General features: G+C 38.6%; 1 protein-coding gene across 2 annotated transcripts in view; it reads right to left on the minus strand.

Moving 5' to 3' along the window:
• Window positions 1-16,403: 16,403 nt before the first annotated feature.
• Window positions 16,404-21,532, minus strand: part of ETHR (ecdysis triggering hormone receptor) — an 83,108-nt gene continuing 77,979 nt past the window's right edge. For both annotated transcript variants that reach the window (XM_069506891.1, XM_069506892.1), the window contains exon 4: window positions 16,404-18,101. In XM_069506891.1, the coding sequence (XP_069362992.1) occupies window positions 16,985-18,101 (1,117 nt within the window). In that variant the 3' untranslated portion in view covers window positions 16,404-16,984. The remainder of the gene's footprint in view (window positions 18,102-21,532) is intronic.

Raw genomic sequence — 21,532 nt, forward strand, 5'->3', positions numbered from 1 at the left:
ACCGGTGTGCCTTGCGCCTTACTTTGACATAAATTGCTCATTTCAGCTGCACAATTATTAAGGGACGCATTGTCGCAAGATTTTATTTTGTAGTATTTATGGTTCCTTATTGAAATATTCATTGATATTCATTGCAGATAGAAGAAATAAATTCGCGTTTCTCCTGTTTATTTGTGGCCTTTATTTCCCTTAAATAACGTTAACTGTGTAATTTCAGTTATTTATTTGAATCATTGGCCTCATTTAAATAAATAGAGAAAAGAAAATGCGATTAGCAGATGAAGACGCTTTTCATGTAAATTACGTGACATATTGCGTTAACGTAAATCTGTCATTTACTTATTTACGTATCTAGTAGCTTAGATGTCTAGTAGATAGGTCAGTTTGATATCTCTATAGGGAACATTTTGACAGGCTAGCATAGGTAGAACGTATCTAGTAGCTTAGATGTCTAGTATAGAGGTCAGTTTGATATCTCTATAGGAAACATTTTGACAGGCTAGCATAGGTAGATAATCGTTTTTTAACTAAAAAACTTTAAAACTTAGATTTATACCTAACATGACATTTGCTGATGAAACTTTTAGAGGATAATATTTTTTAAGTTGTCTTTAACTACTATAATACCATAATACTTATATTTTCAATATTGCATAAGGCAGGGAAAGAGACTGGATGTGTTTTTGAAAATTTTTCTTCAATATCTACTAGAAAAGATGACAAATTTACGCAACTAGAAAAGTACGAACTGCAGCGGGTACAACAAAGTGCAAACCATTAAAAAAATTACTTCGTGCCAACATGAAATAAGGCACGAAAAAGCGTTCTATTACGAATTATTTATCCTTCCAAAGGAATATCCCTAAGTGTATATCTGACGTTTTCCATTAACGTATTTTATAACTTCCCCAAACGAAATTATAGTGGGGCAAAAGTTCGGAAAATCAATTTGGCTTCGCGACTTTTTCTTCGTCTTAATATCATGTTACCGGTATTTTTATGGATTATAAAATAACCATTAGCCCAGTCATTTTACCTTAATATAAGGCCTGACGAAGCCGTGATAGCCTAGTGGTTATAACGTCAGACTCCTATTCGGGAAGTCGGGGGTTCGATCCTGGGCACGCCCCTCTAACTTTTCGGAGTTATGTGCGTTTTAACCAATTTAATTGTGACAACGTTGAAGAAAAATCTGCATGTCTGAGAGTTCTCCTTGATGTTCTCAAAGGTGTGTAAAGTCTGCTAATCCGCACCTGACCAGTGTGGTAGACTATGGCCAAACACTTTTCATTCTGAGAGGAGACCGTACGTACTCAGTATTGAGCCGGTGATGGTTTGATCATAATGATGATGAAAACGCCTGAATCGAATGGATAGATTTGAAAATTTATTTAGGTACCTGCATTCCTACCTAGTACATAATATGTAGGTGAGTTGAAGATTCGCTGCCAACATTGAAAATATACCCTAATTTAAAACTAACCCCATAATGGGGTTAGTTGTTGGGGTTGTAATTGTTAACTTTTATCTTTTAGTTAGAAATCTCTTTTTATGTAAGTACTTGTGTATGTATGAATGTTGTTGGTTAGTCAAATTAAAAAAACCCTTTGTAAACTAAAGTTGTTTTAAAAATATTATTCCTAGGTATTGGAATTTATTGATTTTGTAAGAAATTTAGAAAATCTTTATTAGTGCAACTCAGTAGGTGGGTAGGTATTACAGCACAATACATTTGTAATCATGAAATTAATATCATTAAAACTGTGTAAAACTATATATTCTCGTCTTCATGCCTAATTTATTCATATGTTTAAAATTATTTTAAAAGTATATTTGACCTATTTTCAATAGCTCAACCAGTAGGGCGATTGTCTAAAACCTGCATCAATCATTTATTACAATCTCAATTGTTCTGATTGGCTGAATTTGTGCGATTCTTGTTGCAACAATGCATTGTAGCCAGTAGTGAGCGAGCATTAACCAGTCAGAGATGATTGCGATTGTGACATTGTAGCTGTCAAACAACCGCGGTAGGGCCACTGTAAAGGAGTGGACTGAAAACCGAAAGGTCGACGGTTCAAACCCCGCCCGTTGCACTATTGTCGTACCTACTCCTAGCACAAGCCTGACGCTTAGTTGGAGAGGAAAAGGGGAATATTAGTCATTTAACATGTTATACTACAAACTAATACTTATTTTTTTTTAAATATTGATATAAAATAAATATAGGTAATATACCGACTTGTTTTCAGATTCTCCCTCCCTTCGGTAAATCAAAAGTAAACCAAACCAAGTATTAAAGTCTACTGTTTCGGTAGTCGGGATTTACATCGTATTTTAAGTGATCATAAAAAGTAATCTACTCGTTGAACCCAGTTCCTTTAACCTTGATGTGGTTGAGTTCAGATAAGCAAACATTCTTCTAAATTATATAAAAGGGAAATCTAACTGACTGACTGACTGATCTCTGAATTATGAGGATATTTGAAAAGTCAAGTAAAATTGACTGATTGATGCTTTCGCTCATAGTGCCAAAGGGAACAAAAATTAACGCAAAATAATAATTTCATCAATAAATATAAGCACGAGAGAAGCAAGCGTGAAAAACTATCTTTACTTTTAAAAAGATTTGGAATCCTGATAGGCTGAGGGCCTTTCTGCGGAGCTTGGTAGCGGAGCGGAGTGACAAAGTGATGCGGAGCGGAGTTGCGGACTGTATCTGTCCAAAGACGCAGAGCTAGGTAGCGGAGCGGAGCGAGAACGTAATGCGGAGCGGAGTTGCGGACTGTGTTTTTCTATACGGGAGCTTGGTCACACGAGTCTGTGACTAGGTTGCGAGCACGCGACGAGTCATTGAGCTACTGGCGGCGGGCAATTGGTTTCTCGCCCCGCTTCCCCGCTCTGCCTCACTACTATGTTTCTCATATGCGCGGCTCCGCTCCGCGTTGAAATGTATGATTTTTAAACTAGTCCGCAAATCTTTGTCCACTGAAGCGGAGCGGGAGTTTTATGCAATTATTTGTACAGCTCCGCACCGCTCCTCTCTTCTCCGCACCAGTGGACAGGCAGTCTAATACAGCCAATACGACAACAGTATAAGTGAAGTTGTTCGAATCCAATACCTTGCTAGGTAAAGTGGTTCAATACACGATATATTCTTAGTCATCCTTTTGAGCTGAAGCCTTTGACCGCTCCCTGTCCCTCGTACCACTCTGCGACTTAGCATTACGGATAGCATGTTGAAAACCAGGATTATGACCTTTTAGTAAACCAACAGCGATGGGACGCTATTTCTGTGAAAATCAAATCTGTATTTGAAGATAAATTGAATTTTAAAATCAAACGGGTCAATGTAACGCGGCATGCAGTCGCGTGTTTGTTATTTATATGGATTCACAAAGCAGCGTGGCCGCAGCGCTGCAGCCGTGCTGCCTACGCAAAATTTATTAAGGTAGGTACCTATAGTACACGACTGCTCGGGATGGCAATCGGGGTATGACACGGGGGGACGCCCCGCACACCCACACGTCACCCGCGCTATCCCGCATCGGGTTAGCACAGGGGCAACTCGGGCGTCCCGACTTTGGCTTAAAACGAGTAATGACTACCACTGCACTGGTTCAGAAAGTAGATTCTACTGCAAAAAGTTGGCAAGAACTCAGCAGTTACCTACTCTTTTCAAATTATTAAAAAATGTTATGATTGGAGTAAAAATCTGACATACCTACTTGTACTTAACACGCAATTTAAAAAAAAATTATGACGTCACGACCACATGAAGCATAAATTGCCGTAATACCCAGTAATACCAGAAAATTTCAGCAATGTTAAGCAAAATAATTGCTGAGTCCAGATTGCCCCACTTTTTTGCTCCAGATTGATTTATACGTGACGTCGAGCAACAATTGCTTAAAAACTTGTTCATGTAAGCGCACCATTAGATGATAAGATAAGATAAGATAAGTTTATTAATTGCAAAATTGTATGTACATAGGGTCTTAAAAATATAAAAGTCCAATTACAATCTGCCATCAATGGCGCGCAATTTTAAAATAGTGTCAGTTACACGTTTAGTTACAATTAACATAGGTACAAAAAAAAAAAATTAAAATATGATGTCAGAGAAAACCTAAAATAGTCTTATTTAAGTGCATGTTAATATTAACTTAATAATAAATTAATTACATTGATGAAATTGATTACTTAATGAAATCTCGAAATTAAGCCGAAATCAGCCACTGCATAATATTTTTTTTCTTGCAACTATTTTTTTAATTTATGACAGAATTGTTTAAATGGTATGACTGATGTATGACTGACTGATGTATAGAATATCCTATTACATTTTTGTCACTAGGGTCCAGGGATGTATATTTTAGTACGTTTGGTATCATAATACGTAGATTACAGTTACAGTTATAATGATCATATTGTTTAGAAGTCCCATTCGTCTCATAAATAAGAATAAAGACCGTAAACGGTATAATCGGCGTATAACGTCGCTCTCAAATATACGTAACTGGCGAAAACGCACGTTGGCTTAATGGGACTAAAATACAGATTCCTTTATTTATATTTACATCGCGGCTTTCGTCGTTTGTTCACCTGTGGTGCGAGTTCATAGAGATTGGCGGGGATTTATTTCTGAAAAGCCGTCGTTGATATCGTCGCTTTAACGCAGATTTCGTCGCTTTCTCGCTGATTTCAACGCATGCTGCGAATCCTTCTTTGGTTGGGCACTTACAAGAAAGAGTGGTAATTAAAAATATATCACGAAAGTTGTATGTGTGTCTGTGTGTTACTCTTTCACGCAAAAACTACTGACCAGATTTGGCTAATTTGGAATGAAAATAGATTAACATAGGCCTCATTTTATTCCGTAAAATTCCATGGTTCCTGCGGGATTTTTAATACATCCGTCGCGGGCATCATCTAATATATTTTATTCCGCTGCCACCTTTTACTTGGGCATAAGTTTGTTTATAAATGGCGCCTGCATTTTCCGGGGGTATTTCTCAATCCGTCCGCGCTTTACCGCTCTCGTGTATAACAATAATGAGTGTAAACTGCAATTTAAAAATAAACTACTGCGTTCGTCATTCTGTTCTTCTTTCGTGACTTAATTAATCGTATCCATTTTTCCGTTTCAAAGTCTTATGTGAAGCGCATTTTATGAACAATTTGAATTTAGGTTGAAAGATAATTTACATCAATTTTACATCGTAGAGAAATTCAGCTTGACAAGGACAAAGGTTCTAAGTAAGTGGTTTTGTGTGACTTATGACTTTTGACGTTGTACACCGTTCAAGGCAGGTTCAAAGGAATCTTAGATGAAAGTCAAATAAAATAAATAATTATTATTCTTGTATAACATGACGTATAATTACGTAAGTAAGTAAGATGTTTAATATGACGTAGACATCCTCTAAGAATGGATTTTTGAAAATTCAACGTCTAGGAGGTAAAAATAATGTGTATTCCACGCGAACGAAGGCGGGCATGAGTTAGTTAGGTACAGTACGCGGCAGAAAATAATGTACATCGGCCTTTAGAATGATATTTTGGCTTTGTAGAGCGTTGCGACTTTGTCACTCATTCCTATATGACGTTTTGTCGGTGCTCTACAAATCCGCTATCTCCGTCTAAAGGTCGATGTACATTATTTTCTGCCGCGTACTGTACCTATCTATGTTCATGAAATAATGGTAAATTAGCAAACATTTCCAAGATATACGTTGAACCATTTTATATTCAGTTTACAAAGTGTAACTTGAAATATTCTCTCGCGAATTGTTTGCGACGCATACAAAACGATTCTGCTTATTGTTACCGAGACCTAATTACGAGCATTCTCCGTACCGCACCGTAAGCTCAAAACCACAGAACTCGCGGTCAAAGGCTAGTATTAAAACTGAAGGCTGAAGAGGTTTTCGATTATTAATTTACTTATCTCAGGGTAAGAACTTCCTAAGTCGTAAGGCAAATCACAGCTTATTACCAAGCTGCAAATAGATATACTTAATTTTCCAATCCAATCCAATCCATCAGCCTGTTTGCGTCCACTGCTGGACATAGGCCTTTCCAAGAGCACGCCACCAAACACGGTCCTCAGCCTTCCTCGTCCACCCGCCCCCCACCACCTTAATCGGGAATAGCAGGGCTGCCGGGAACTGGGGGCCTTTGTCTGTTGGCGCTGCTCATTAGAAGTAATGCTCATACTGACCACGCTGGGCAGGCGGGTTGATCAGCGCAGGGCTGTAGGCCATTTCGCACCAGTGACGCTGCTGCCTGTCTCTGGTCTGTGTTATTTAAAGCCAAGCCATTTGGAATGGTTATCCCGCCATTCTTCGGTCGTCATATCCTCGTTCGCTGATTCGCAGGGGGTACCGCGTGCAGGTGAAGTTGACATTTGGGGTGCTAAGATGTTAGTGCACCCCCTTAGCCCCCCTTTAATTTTAATTTTATTATAACAAAAATAATCTAAAGGCTGGGTAACTTAAATATAAAATCAAATGGTTTATTCAAAATAGGTAATAAATTGCACTTTTTGATAGTCGGTTGTTGAATTTGTAAAATTATAATAATAATATAGTGGTGATAATTTTTACGCGAACTTAAAACTAAAGCTACGAGCTTGCTATCAAAATATAGTACTTCCATAACACACCAAATAGGCTGACTACACACACACGCACCACCAGTCTTTATACTTAGATCCTAATCAAATGGGAGTTCAGCATTTCTATATGGAAACTGGCACCGTCAATTGAATATAGCTACTCTATTTCCATAAACCCCTAAATAGGCTGAATATCAAAGTATAACTCTTTCCTATGTACGTTACTAACAGACGCCGACAGTTTTATATACTTAGGTACTTAGATACTACGTCGTAGTCAAATGTGAATTCATCATTTCTTTATAAAGTCCTGTTTGACACACTGTTAAATTTAAATATATAAAAGGAAAAGGTGACTGACTGACTGACTGATCTATGAACGCACAGCTCAAACTACTGTACGGATCGGGCTGAAATTTGGCATGCAGATAGCTATTATGACGTAGGCATCCGCTAAGAAAGGATTTTTGAAAATTCAACGCCTAGGAGGTAAAATAATGTGTAGTCTACGCGAACGTTACGCGAATTTATTCGGCGTGTAGCCAATACAAAAACGCAGTGAAGAATGCCTTATGTAAAATTATATTTTTCCTCCGGCAAGTGGTCTGCTGCTGAGTCAGATCCAAGCATCGTGTTACCTTTGCATGTACCTACTCCTACAGATAAACCTAGGCCCATTGCGTTGGCCCAACAATGTGTCCTATAGGCATAACAAAAACAGTCTAATTTCGATGAATACCAGCAGCACAGAGATTTAGTACACAGTCAGGTGTCCAGAATGTTCGCAATTTATGAGCCGTATTTGATTTCGCCTCGTCAAAAGATAGCGATCTCAGATTGACGGCGTTTACGATCTTCGCGGTAAAATCGCGATATCAAGATTAGTTGGTGTCTTTATTCACTTTACTGCTTATTGCGTGCTTTTACGGTACACTAGGCTGCCTGTCCACTAGTGCGGAGCTAGGTAGCGGAGTGGAGCGAGAAAGTGATGCGGAGCGGAGTTGCGGACTGTGTTTTATGTTTATCTATACGCAGAGCTAGCCCCACTCCGCTTCCCCGCTCCGCTTCCTCGCTCCGCTTCCCCGCTCCGCTTCCACGCTCCGCTTCCACGCTCCGCTTCCACGCTCCGCTTCCACGCTCCGCTTCCTCCTCTCACGACTTAGGTACCTACCTCAAAATAATAACTACAAATTATCATCTATATTCTAAAAAGGAGGTAGGTACACTTAAACAATTTCGCAGCTCATTTATATTCTAAAAGAAGCATCAGACTTTTTCATTCTCAAGTCTACTCCGTATAAGTACTTTACAACTTGAAATGAATTCACTTTTAAAACAGTCAGTTTTATTGTCACGTGCTCTTTAATTGAAGAAACAATAAAATGAGATTGGGTTTCAACGGTCTCATAAATAAATTATTACTTATTAAGATTTAGTTGAAAATTGCATACAAAATTCAATGTTAAAAGCAGTAGGTAGGTATTTAATTCGAAATCTTGAATCGAAATTCAAAGAAATACTTTAATTTATGCCGCGATCCTATTCAATACTCAATTTTATAAATGCGAAAGTGTGTCTGTCTGCTGGCTCACATCCCATCCATTTAACTGATGATTTTGTTAAGGTTAAGTAGGTACAGAGAGAGCTTAGGTACTTCCCGGGGAAGGATATGTAAGTATGGGCTACTTTTTGTCCCAGCAAATCAAATATTTAAAAAAGCGTAAATCCACGTGGATGGAGTCCTAAATCGATCCAGTGGGCAATCAAATCATGTACATTAAAGCAAATAAATAAATAAAATTAAATGAATCTAGACTCTCAAAGACCACAGCGCACATCACTACGCAAGAGAAGTCACCTCGAAAAAGTCCTAAGTTTGATTACCTGTCAAAGTCTTTTAGTACACTTACCAAATGTACCTACCTGAATAATAAGTAAAGTAGGTACCTATAGGAAAAACATTCATTCCAAATCCCAGCCTCATTTCCAACTTATATAAACTTTTCGGCCATCACCAAGTATCGTTAATATTAAACGGGCCAACTCCCTTTTTTGGTCCGAATCCCGAAAATAGCATACTACTTCCAAAAAGTTTACCACTTAAATAGGGTTGCCAGTTGCCACCGTACTTAGATGAAAATTGAAATTGGTCAAGTACGAGTCAGATTCAGTACAAGAAATAGCACTTTTTAATTATTTAAATTTTCATCATTTCAGCCATTTTGAAATTTTTATTAGATATTTGTTATCATCGTCGCTACCGCACCCGCTCCCGCTCCCGCTCCCGCTTCTGCTCCCGCACCCGCTCCCGCTCGCGCTTCCGCTCCCGCTTACGCAGCATTGTAAGGTCTACATCTCCTGAGGATGCTCCGGTGTCGGAGCGAAACGTGCGTCGAGTGTGTTTTGGGATTTGTGTGGTGCTGCGTGGTGGTGGTGCGTATTGCTAGCCTGCTGGTTCTTCCTGCATGTTTAGCAGTGGGAGGGCGGGTGGTGCATGTTGCATTCTGCATGTTGCACCATACAGGTTCGACTTGTTTCAGCGGATTATAGCAAATTAATCTTTTGGTTCATTTTATATTCTGGGTTGAATTTCGATAAAATATGTTTCTTGGCGTCATAAAACGGAACTGCTAAGTATCTTGTAATTCATAAGTCTAGCTTTTGCGAATAGCGTTACCGGATATCGTTGTTTGTTTTTATTATACCTAGATCTTATATAAGTTAAGAAAATCCTTAACAAGATCGTAAATTCTTCCTCTTTCTGACTATAGGGCTTTTGAAACATGAACCCAACGATATACCTTTAATCAAAGTAACAGAAATCTTTGGGAAAGGACCCTTATGGTAACATAACTTAGGATCATTTTGAACAAGGACCCTTTGGACAAAAGTAGAACCAGTAAGACAACGCTTCGTCGATAAAAAGTTTTGTCGGACTGATAATTAATTATCGGGCTGCCGGCTGTAGGATAGCTGCCACAAAGAATGACACCATGCTTTATAATGCCTCTGAAGAACAAACGAATCCTTCCTTAGTCTGGGCACTAAGGGTGAGATCTATAGAGTGCACAGAGCTATATCTCTTACATAAATCTGTCTCGTTTTAACTCAATCTTAAGTCTGAGTAAAGCCAAAGTGCGCTCTATAGATCTCAGCCTAAGGGTGAGATCTATAGAGTGCACTCTGACTTAGTTTAGACTTAAGACAAACTTAAAACGAGACGGAGCCATATCTCTCACAGAAATCTGTCTCGTTTTAACTCAATCTTAAGTCTGAGCAAAGTCAAAGTGCGCTCTATAGATATCTCAGCCTTAAACATTTTCTGTCGAAATTAAAAATTTCTATCGAGGAGCAACATCTGATAATCTAAATTTCCAGGACTTCGGATACGCTGATACTGTTTCACAACTTATTTGTATTCTACAGGGAAGCTTGCCGTTTTCAACCAAGTAGAACTTTACAAGGTCGTAACTCCTTTACGGCACGAAGTAGATTCAGTTCTGAAACAATTTTATTGATACTTGCGACACGTGCGAACACGATCAGTGTAGTAATTAGTTGGAAGAAAAGTTTTGACGACCCTTGTCCATTGCCTTTGCACATGACCACAGTTCTAACTTGCAACTTCTAACAAAACGTCGAGGTCTTGACGCCACTGGCAGGCTAGCGGCTCAATTGTTAGTACATTTGACGAAGGTAGCCCTAAAGTAGCCCTATTTTTCTACGATTGTCCGTCACCATAGCTTAATATTTGACATATCGTCGATTCAGGATCAAACTCTCGGTTCCCTCACTCTAGTGTACTCTGACTCTGACATGACGATAATTAGGTATTGTCCGCCAAAAAGACTAACGAAGCGAGTGGTATAGGTATACCTAGTGTCCTAGTATAAACTAGATACCTAGGTACCGAATAGCATCAAAATCAAAATTTATTTATTTCATGTAGGTATTTTAGGTAATGTACCTACATATATGTATAGTACGCAAGAGGTTTTTTTTTTAATAAATTCCCCCGATGTGTTAGTCGGAGACTGTATCGGCTTAATTATTTTGTTTCGAATTATTTATTATGACAGTTTCAGTAGAATTATGCTATGTTTTCGAATTTCGTTATAATTTTGTGACAGTAGGATCAAGTCCTGTCCCCGCACACCCGCACAGCCCCGCGGGTGATCTGTGGATGTGTAGGGCGTCCTCCCGCCTCATACCCCGATTGCCATCTCGACCTGTTGCGTACTATACCTAGTGTCTTTTATGTGACTCTACCACCCGGTTCGGAATGCAGATTCTACTTAGAAGAGCCGGCAACCTCTATGATCAAATGTGTGTGTGATGAGATGGTATTCAAATGGAAAGTAGTTTTATCAAAAACTAGAGGATACTACTCGTCTACTACGTCTACGTGGATTTATGTTTTTAAAAATTCCGATAAAATTTTAATTTTCCGGAACAAAAAGTAGCATAGTATTATTATCTTCGTCCCCGGAATGCAAGCTACCTCTGTATCAAATTTCGTCAAAATCGGCTAAGCACAATATGGGCCGTCAATAAGCTAGCAGACAAACAGACTCTCACGTTTATTATACCTAGTATGGATTACGTATATTATATAGGTACTTTGAATGTTTTGCAGTTTTATTCCAAAATTCGTTTTCTCAATAAACCAAAATGATACCTACATTTTTATACGATTTTAATTTCGTGACACTTCGGTTTTAAATTTAGCCGGTAATAAATAATATTCGGTGCTAACCAGTAACGGCTAACGAATGTTATTTATTGCGATTTGCGGAACGATTCCGCACTTACGCTATTTGTTGCGGAAGATTTACAGGGACGCTCGGGACTTGTAGCTTTTAGATTCTCGTATGTGTTCCAAGCTGTGATAGCCTAGTGGTTAGGACGTCCGCCTACTAATCGGAGGTCGGGGGCTCGATCCCGGGGACGCACCTCTAACTTTTCCAAGTTATTATTGTGTGTTTTACTTATAAGCAAGCAACTTCACTTGCTTTAACGGCGAAGGGAAACGTAAACCTGCATGCCTAAAAGTGATGATGCACAGTAGTTTTTGTTAAACCCACCCCCTTTTTTACCCCTTTTTTGGTTTCTACGCAATATCGTACTGGAAAGCTATACGTATCACTTGGCGGCACAGATTTGCCAGTAAGATGGTAACTAGCCACGGCCGAAGCTTCCCACTTGACTAGACGAGAGACGAGAGACGTCTAGTAATCTAGTCAATGTTTAGTAGTGAGTACCTACGCGTCTATTTCAGAATTAAATCAGTTTTTTTTTCAATTTCTCCTATCCAAACGCCTACATGGCACACAAATTATTATTGCAATAAATATTCATTAGTATGACACTGTTTTTCTAATAATGTTCGGACCCCTAGGAAAGTACACACGATTTTATTATCACCTTTTTTCGAGCACTGGCGTCCGACCAGCAACTGACGTTATATAGTGAGAGATTCAATTTAACAGAGCTTAGTGATGTTACGTACTTAGTTCAGCCCCCCAATTGTGTAAGAATAACCATTTCATGGTTATCGCAATCGTCAAGAAATTCTGCCCTTTATTTTATTTATTTTATTTATTAGGAACACACACAATACATTAATTTAACACAAACTACGACACTTATAGACAAACACAGGCTGATAAATGTATCTATATACCTTTGATTGGTTGATTCGCTGTTTACATTTTTTCACAGCCAATCAAAGGGCAGAATCCTTGACGATTGCGATAGCCATGAAATGGTTATTCTTATACAATTGGGGGGCAGATGTCGATATTAAATTGTGGGCCTGCACGTATCTAGCTTTTATACATTCATACCTGTAGGCTGTAGCTCTGCTTGCCTGGATTATGATGACGGCTCCAGCGATGAAGATCAGCAAGAACTGTCGGAAGACGATCTGCAGCTGTCGTCGCTGCAGCTGCAGATTTCGAGGTTAATTATTGTACGTAGATATTATGGGTTGCATATTAATGTATATTATAGTTTTATTGTATCTATTGTATTTGTGATTGATCGTAATCCTATTCGTTTCATTAAGTTTAGATTGGTTTATTATTATATCTACTAGCAAACTGTTTGACTACGCAACCCTACACTGCGCGTGGCCCGCTACGCACTTCGCCGGTTTTTTTTGTATATCGACGTTTTTCTAAACCGTGTTCCCATCCCTAACGCTTTAGAGGTCATTGGGATTGGCCGCTCGAGGCAATTTTTCTCAATCGCTAAGCTTTCCTCCGCGAAATTTCCTCTTCGAATTGTTCCGCGTTGATTTAATATATCTTTATGTCTCGATTGATTGCAGCGGTTAAAACACATTCGCTCCTTTACCCACTTTTACCCTGGAGATGTGGATACTTCCTATAGTACGTACGCGACAGGTCGAGATGGCAATCGGGGTGCCGTGCGGGTGTCGTAGACTATACTTATAATATAGTATCTTTAATCTGTGGATAATATGAGCAGAGCCTGGCTTAGATCTATAGAGCGCACTTTGACTTTGCTCAGACTTAAGATTGAGTTAAAACAGGACAGATTTATGTGAAAGATATTGCTCTGTCTCGTTTTAAGTCAGAGTACGCTCTATAGATCTCACCCTCAGACATTGGTCTGGGGTTCGATCCCGGGCACGCTCCTCAAAGTTTTCAGAGTTACGGAGAAACCTGCATGCCTGAGAGTTATCCATGATATGCACAAAAAGTGTGAAGTCTGTCAATCTACACCGGGCTAGCGTGGCAGACTATGGCCTAAACCCTTCTCACTCTAAGGAGACTCGTGCTCAGTAGTGGGCCGACGATGATTGTAGGGTTGACGACGATGATGATGATACCGATTAAAACTGTCAGAGTTTCCTACGAACTGCCGTACTCCTTTAAAATCTAGACTACATTATCACTTACCATTAGGTGATATGGCAGTCATGATGAGATAGCACAGCTGGGCAGCACGTCTTTGCCGGTAGGGTGGTAACTAGCCACGGCCGTAGCTTGCCACCAGAAACAATTCACCAAACTTTGCCTGCCGAAAATCGAACCTAGGACCTCCTACTCATAAGCGCTTACCACTGCGCCATGGAGGTCGTCAATGTCGTTATAGAGTGATTTTTCTTGCCAGTAGATAATAAATTACTCACTCTGTTATTCAAAATAGTTGAGTGAATCTAGGCTTGTATACCTAAAGGTACGCTTCCACGGGCAATTGAAATTGCGCAATTCCAGGCAATTTCGTCAATTATGACGTCACGATTAACGAAAATTTCAGAAATGTTATGTGAAATAATTACTCCAGATTGCTCCACTTATTGCTCTAGATCGATCCATACGTTTTGCCGAACTTGAATTGCTCAAAAAAACCGGCCTACTGCGAGTCAGACTTGCACACCAAGGGTTCCGTACTCGGGTATGCATAAAAATAAATAAAAATCAGTTTTAGAATGTACCGGTAAAGCCCTTTCATATGATACCTACCCCACTAGGTATGGTTACTTTGAAAATTTTAATTTTCATTATTTGTATATGAACACGTTTTAACTTTTTTTGTGATGTGACCACAAATTCACAGTTTTCGGATTTTCCCCCTTACATGTGCTATAAGACCTATAGTAACCTACCTGCTGAATTTCATGATTCTAGGTCAACAGGAAGTACCTTATAGGTTTCTTGATAGACACGACAGACAGAAACAGACAACGAAGTGATCCTATAAGGATTCCTTTTTTCCTTTTCAGGATTTCGGAAACCTAAAAATTGCCTATGTAAGTGCACCATAAAGCAAAAATCACCATTGTAACCAAGAAAATGGTAATTTCGCTAACATTGTTTGTCTTGCCTGACGTTGACGGATTGTTCCCAAACTGCATTTAATAAAGGCTGTAGGAAGCGCAAAATAAACAGAATCTACTATCCACGTCATTTTATAAGGGTTATCAACAAGAGAGACAAAACGTTCATGTTTTAGGTACCTACAAAATGTAATTTTTTACTAGTGGTGGCTGGACTGTGGCCTTTCCATACATCCATCCATCTGTACGATCCATTACGGAGCCTCCGTCCATCCGTTCGTCCAACCGTCCGTCCGTCCGTCTGTCTGTCAGCGGGCTGTATCTCGTGAACCGTAATAGGTAGAGTTGAAATTTTCACAGAACTGCCACTATAACAACAAATCCATATCCATACTAATATTATAAATGCGAAAGTGTGTCTGTCAAGCGGTAGTTTATAAATTAAAAAATATACTTTGGATAAATCATCCACTACCTCTTCATCTATATTGCAAGGCTGTTTTCATGTTAATCTATAACGCATTGAAGAAAAAATGAGAATTGCAACAATTATATTGTACTTACTTTATACTTATCGTAAGCCTCAATCGGTATTTAAGCTTTTAAGTTCCAGCTAAGTAGGTACACTACACATTAAGATTGTATCGACATGCTCGTGGGTTTGACTTAATGAGGCCCATTTTCTAGCTTATTTGCACGCTCCGATTTAATCGTTGAAGCCTGTGTGCTTAGTATGAAATTTTACATCTCATCAACGTGAATAGAATTCGATTCGAACAATAAGCTGTCATTGCACCATCCGCAGTTCCTGAATCACTATTGTTTGAGTGCTGCACCCTGCATCGTCAGGGTTGAACCCAAACAATTATATATGTAGGTTAAACATTACGTTAAATTAAAACTCATAATGTGCAATCGTGTCGCACCTAAAAGTTGAAATTCAAATATTGCAACATGTAAGTAGCTAGCGGGAGATAAAACGTAAGTACTCAATATGTTAAAGCATGTCCGAAGTTTATATCCAATTTATAGTCATGTTGAATATAAGTTTCGTGCTACTTTAGATACTCACTGTATTTTTTATATTCTGATACAAGACGTTCTCCTTGACTCCGATCTCACCTAGTGGTAAGTGATAATAGACACTCTGGAGCTGTGGGTTTCGAACCTACAGCAGTAGAGCGAATAAGTCCACTGTTAAAATATGGACCGTAGAATTACATATACTTACTGTTTACTTAATCTAGAAGGTTTATGTTTATTCATTTAATTTCTTCTCCGCTTCCTGTGATTGGTCGGGTAAATGAAAACAAAGGTTTTAATAAAAATCTTTAACATGTATTTAACATAGCACATAAAGAAGGCAGTGTTGATTACATTGTCTTTATAACTTTGGACAAATTAAATTATTTTATTATTATTATCTTTAATTACAAATAAGTAATAACCTATTAATTTCTCTACATAATTTTCTACATTATTGATTGTCGGTATTTGTCATAATACTATACTAAATATAGGTAAATACATCGATGTATAAAAATTGGAATCTATAGGAACTTACAACGTATATTTCGATAATTTGCTCTATGATTAACTAAGGCACAATGTCCCACCGCCGACGATTAGCGAGAAAGGCGTCTAGCTAAAAACTAGAAACGAGTTGGCGAGCAACGAAAAGCGAGTGTATAGTTGAAATAGTTTTCTCGCTGGGCTGAGCGAGTGTGCGAGTGCAGGCAATTACTCGCGCAGGCCGCTATGATAGCCGCCCGAGACATTTAATCTTCCATTAATAACAGCGTATCCAAATGTTTAGAACATCAAGAGAGCATCGCTGAGCGAGTCTTTTCTTTGGTACCTCTTGTCGCTGCGACATACTGGTAGAGAGAGTTCTCGCCGACAGTACCTATCAGTGATTAACTATTAATATCCATCCGGACTTACCCTATCAATCTCAAATGACACGGAATCACTCTAAGCGAGAAAATAGTCGATAGCTAGTCGCTTCCTCGTCGGTGGTGGGACAAGTGCCTAAATGCATTGATTTTATTGGCACAAATGCCATGAACTCACCACTGAATTACAATAATGTTGGAAACACACTTTTACCACACGACCCAAAGTTTAGCAGCTAAAATATGTGACGATTGCAATCACCTCTGATTGGCTAATATTTTTTGGATATTAGCTAAAAATGTACAGTTGCATTGCAGCATCAATCAATCAAACTATTGCAATTATTGCAGTCACGACTTCCATACCAGCCCCTCATATACACTATAGTATGCGACAGGTCGTGATGACAATCGGGGTATGAGACGGGGGGACGCCCCGCACACCCGCACGTCAACCGCGCTAGCCCGCACCAGGTTAGCGTGAGAGCTGTGAGGGTGTGCGGAGCGTTCCCTCCCCGATTACCATCTCGACCTGTCACGTACTAGGTACATCTTCTTTTTCTTGGTGGCAGGTGTTAGTAGTGTGATTTTCAATAATGCGTGGTATTGGGCCGACTCCCTGTGGTAAAAGTAAGTCCCCTTTATACAAAATACTGAGTACATCTAGACGAAACTTTCGTTACTTTTAAAGTCGTATACAAATATATTTTTACTCTCTTGCGCTGGCACACAGACAAACCTGTTTTTATCACACCGCTCGCTAACGTCTAACGTTACAGAATATACATTATTGGTCTTAACGTCTAAATTTAATATTTGTATTTGCTTATTGTTCTCCGTTAAACTGACATTATCATCGTTGTCAGTGCAGTTATTATGTACATCGACTTGCACATCGTTGCGACCGTTAACAGTTACAGCCTTAATACTATTACGATTATCGCTATCCTCTTTGATTACATCACTCAAATCATCATTCAGTTCATTCATCGCTGCTATAATTTTCATACTATTACGCCTCGTGTTTTCCACATTAATGATTTCACCTACTTTAACCTGCTGCACTTTTGTATCGAATACCTCTTTTACTTCTTTTATTTTCTTGCTATCTCTGTTGAAGAAATATTTTTGGGATGACGCTCTATTGCTGTATCTTCTCCAAAATGAGTCGGACGTATTCTGACTGCTCGAAAAACCAGTTGAAGTTGTGGTATTGAACGTATCCCTTCTCTGCATGTTCTCCCTTAAGTTTCTACCGCATCTCATTAGTTTATTTATCCTTAACAACTTTACAAATCCTTCCCTAAACTTAGACGACATTAAATTGTACAATATTGGATTAATGGCTGAATTTAAATACAACATTACTCTACAAAAATATAGAAGTATATAATAACCGTCTATGCCTAACGACAGTATTGTCTCAGGTGGAAATACAATGATCCATAAAGTCAAAGCTTTGAAAGGGAGGAGGCATATAAAGAAGGATAGGACAACTGTACCGAGCATAAGGATTACCTGTTTTCTGTATCTTACAACATTACCAGTGTTGTTAGTGTTTTTGGTGTTTTGGGCTATTATGACCGGGTTCTCCATAAGATTCTTGGCGATGATACTGTAGAGCACAAGGAGTACTCCTAGGGGGATGATGAAGAAGATAGCTATTATAAGGATAAAGAACAGTCCAGACCAGAAGGTGTCGGCTTGCATGAGGCAGACGGGGACCTCGGTGCCGTCGTGGTACCGCTCGTGGGTGTAAGTGGCAACTCCCAGAATTGGGCTGTAAAAGAAGAGATGCAAACAATTAAAATATTGATAAGTGTAAACAATTTGGTAAAGCTAGAGGTCACTTTGTAATTTTGTTTTGACCCAATATATATAGCTAAGCTAAAGCTACGCTGAAGGATAATAATTAAAAGGATTAAAAGCTGATTTTTCAATTGTTTGGTAAGCTGCTGTGGAATAAACGAATCTTTGACATTTTGAAAAAAATTGGATCTTCTCTCGGTGAAAAATACACTGACTTCAATAACTGACTACCTACTATGATTATATTACTACTAGCTAATTCTCGCAACGTGTATTTTTTAAAATCCCATCGGAGTTCTTTGATTTTCCGGGATAAAAAGTAGCTTAAGTCACTCGCCAAATCTTTAACATCATCCATGCAAAAAACCAACAAATTCTTAAAAGGGCGGCAACGCATTGGCGGATCCTTCGATGCTGCAAATGTCCATGGGCGGCGGTAATCACTTAATATCAGGTGACACGCTTGTCCATTTGCTCGATATTTTTATTAAATAAAATATATAGGTAGGTGGTTGAAAAATACAGAACTATTTAGATTTTAGACGTATTGCGAGTGATTTAAAGCTGTCAGTTGCGAAGGCCTTCATAAAATCTTCACTATATAAAAATAACATGGTCGTACCGTACCTACACTAAAAGCGGTTACACACTGCATCCGATCCGAATGCGTGAAAATACGTTCCGATGTAGTCGTAGAACTATTTGTATGGCACTACGCACTAGATCCGACTTCCGTCATCCGTGAGTCTCCGATTCGGAAGAAATATTCGGGCCAAAGTAGCCGAGCAGTACAGTAGCCGGCAAGAAATATTATACATTGACCTTTAGAATGAGATTTTGGTTTTGTAGAGCGTTGTCTCTGTCACTCATACCTATGTGACGTTTTGTCGGTCTCAATGACAGAGACAACGCTCTACGAAACCGTCTATCTCTTTCTATAGATCGATGTACAATATTTCCTGCCGGGTACTACTGTAATACTGTTTGTACGAAAGCTTTCGCATTACCTCGGATTCAGAGTGTGTAAGCAATATCCGAATTTGGTCCGAGTTTTTAATATCCGGATTTTCGGATTCGAATTCGGATCGGATGCAGTGCTTAACCGCTTTTACATAAGTAACTATACAAAAAAGACTGAAATATATGGAGTAAAAGGAGTAACATCGCAACTTGAGCTTTTCTAAGCTACAACGTATTTTATTACACTTTCCTTTTACACCGATTGAATAAGGGCGTATATTATGTAAAACAGGAGAAAAATCAGAATTACAAATACCGCGAGTTCATTAGAGGTTAATGGAAATGATCTTTTAGCGAAGAGAAATCACTTACAGTGTCGAGTTACTTCGGTCTGTAGATGTTACACAAAATAAATAAACCGTTGTTTTGGGAAACTCGACTGTTTATTAAATGAAAGTCGCGGAAAATTTATTTTCATTTCAATTATTGAACTTTTACCAGTTTTTCTGTGTGCGAACTATTGTTACAAGCAATTTTAGTTGAGTATCGAAATACACGTTTTAGGTATTTAGTTTAGGTTATAGGGAATTATAATAATACCAACGGCTAACGTCAGAATGAGAAAACTTCAGGCCAGGCCTTTTTGATTCCAAACCAAACATGTTTTCAAGAAACATTCGAAATTCAATTAGAAAACATAGCTTCGTTTGTGATTGATTGGTGACTCAAAAGCTTCTCAAAATAGTTAGCACCGACTGAGATTTTTGGCTCTGTCTACCTCTGCCTGTGATTTTTGGTATGGGATTACGTAACAGTGAGAGCGCAACTTCTTTCCGTGGATAGGGTATAGCCACGTAAATACAATAGGGATGATGACTACTAGTCAAATCAGCGACTTTTTATCAAACGTCAAAACACTCGGTTAGTATGGGAGCTTGTATGAAATTCTCAGTTGTGACGTCATACAAATTTGACGTAATTTTGCGTACTTTTTTAGTTACCTAAATTGATAATTTAAAATGGTTAACAAACTTAAAACTAACAGCGTACGTGGATTTTACGAATTTTGGAAGACCCTCTCATGGACCTGTAATACTCGACCCTCTATTTCATAGCTCCTAAGAAATAATTTATTTTTGACATAGTCATCATCCCAATGAGGAGGTTTCCAGGCAAGGTTCGAGAAAATTTTCATAGATGGCGCTGAAAACTTCCACCACTAAAGATGAAAAATAATACCTATATCTATATCATCTATGCTTTATTTTTTTAAATTGAAATCGGATGCGAAATAAATTAATTACTTCTATTATAGTTCATTTTTCAGGATTTTGTGGGGAAGAAACGTAAGGAAAATTGCAGTGCACGCTAGCTCTTACTCTTCGTCTACTCTATGTCATTGATTGACACGACCTTAACATTAAAGCATCTATGAAAATTTTCTCGAACGTTGCCTGGAAACTTCCTAATTATTTAAACTGGATACAATGAACTGACCTATCTCGATCTCAATGTTCTCACAGTATTAATGCTCGGCTCCGGGCTTTGCGTGGGTTGCACTAAAAATACATCGGGAAAATATACGGTGAGCTACAGCTAAAGGCTTGAATACACATGACATGTGAAATGGGTCCGGTTTCTAGAATTCGTAACCGGCTGGTCGATTGCGGAAAAACTGCATCAATCATTTTTACAATCTTAATTGCTGTAATTGGCTGGCTGAATCTATGGTATCCTTGTTGCAACAATGCAGTGAGCGAGCGTCAACCAATCAGAGGTGATTGCGATCGTGTCATTGTAGCTGTCATTCTAATGCAATCGAGCAAACGGTTTCTATAATCTGTGACATTCTGTTGACGGGTTCATCATCATCATCATCATTAACCGATAGATGTCCACTGCTGGACGTAGGTCTCTTGCATGGACTTCCACAAAAAACATATGAAAAGGTAAAGGCTGTCTTTTCCTCGTGTGCACAGGCCCTAATGACGTGTGTGCTGTGTTGTTACAGGTGACGCTGAAAGTCTAGATTGTGTGTCAAATGTAGGATTCCTTAATGCATTTTTAAAAATAATAGTTATTTGTAACAGAATATGTAGGTACTTAGAGAAATAATATGTGAATTTAAGTTCTTTTTTCATACATACTTACTAGTATTACTAGTGTTTCACCCCGAACTAAGACCTCGCGGTATACCATAATTCCCGATAGTTTTATAATGTTAACAACGCCATCTATTAACATTATTGTTAAGTTGTGTTAAAAATCTGATACCCATTAAAAATGAAATAAGTAATTTCGTTTCTTTATGATATTTATCTAATTTTAGTAGGTATTTGTTGCTCAAGTTGAGGATATAACTGAAACTAGACACCAGTTTCAGTTTCTAATAATATGTAGCCGTTTTTGACATAAGTATAGCGACGATTTCCACGGGATTTT

This window comes from Maniola hyperantus, chromosome 24 (genome assembly GCF_902806685.2).
Source record: "Maniola hyperantus chromosome 24, iAphHyp1.2, whole genome shotgun sequence".
Lineage (NCBI taxonomy): Eukaryota > Metazoa > Arthropoda > Insecta > Lepidoptera > Nymphalidae > Maniola > Maniola hyperantus.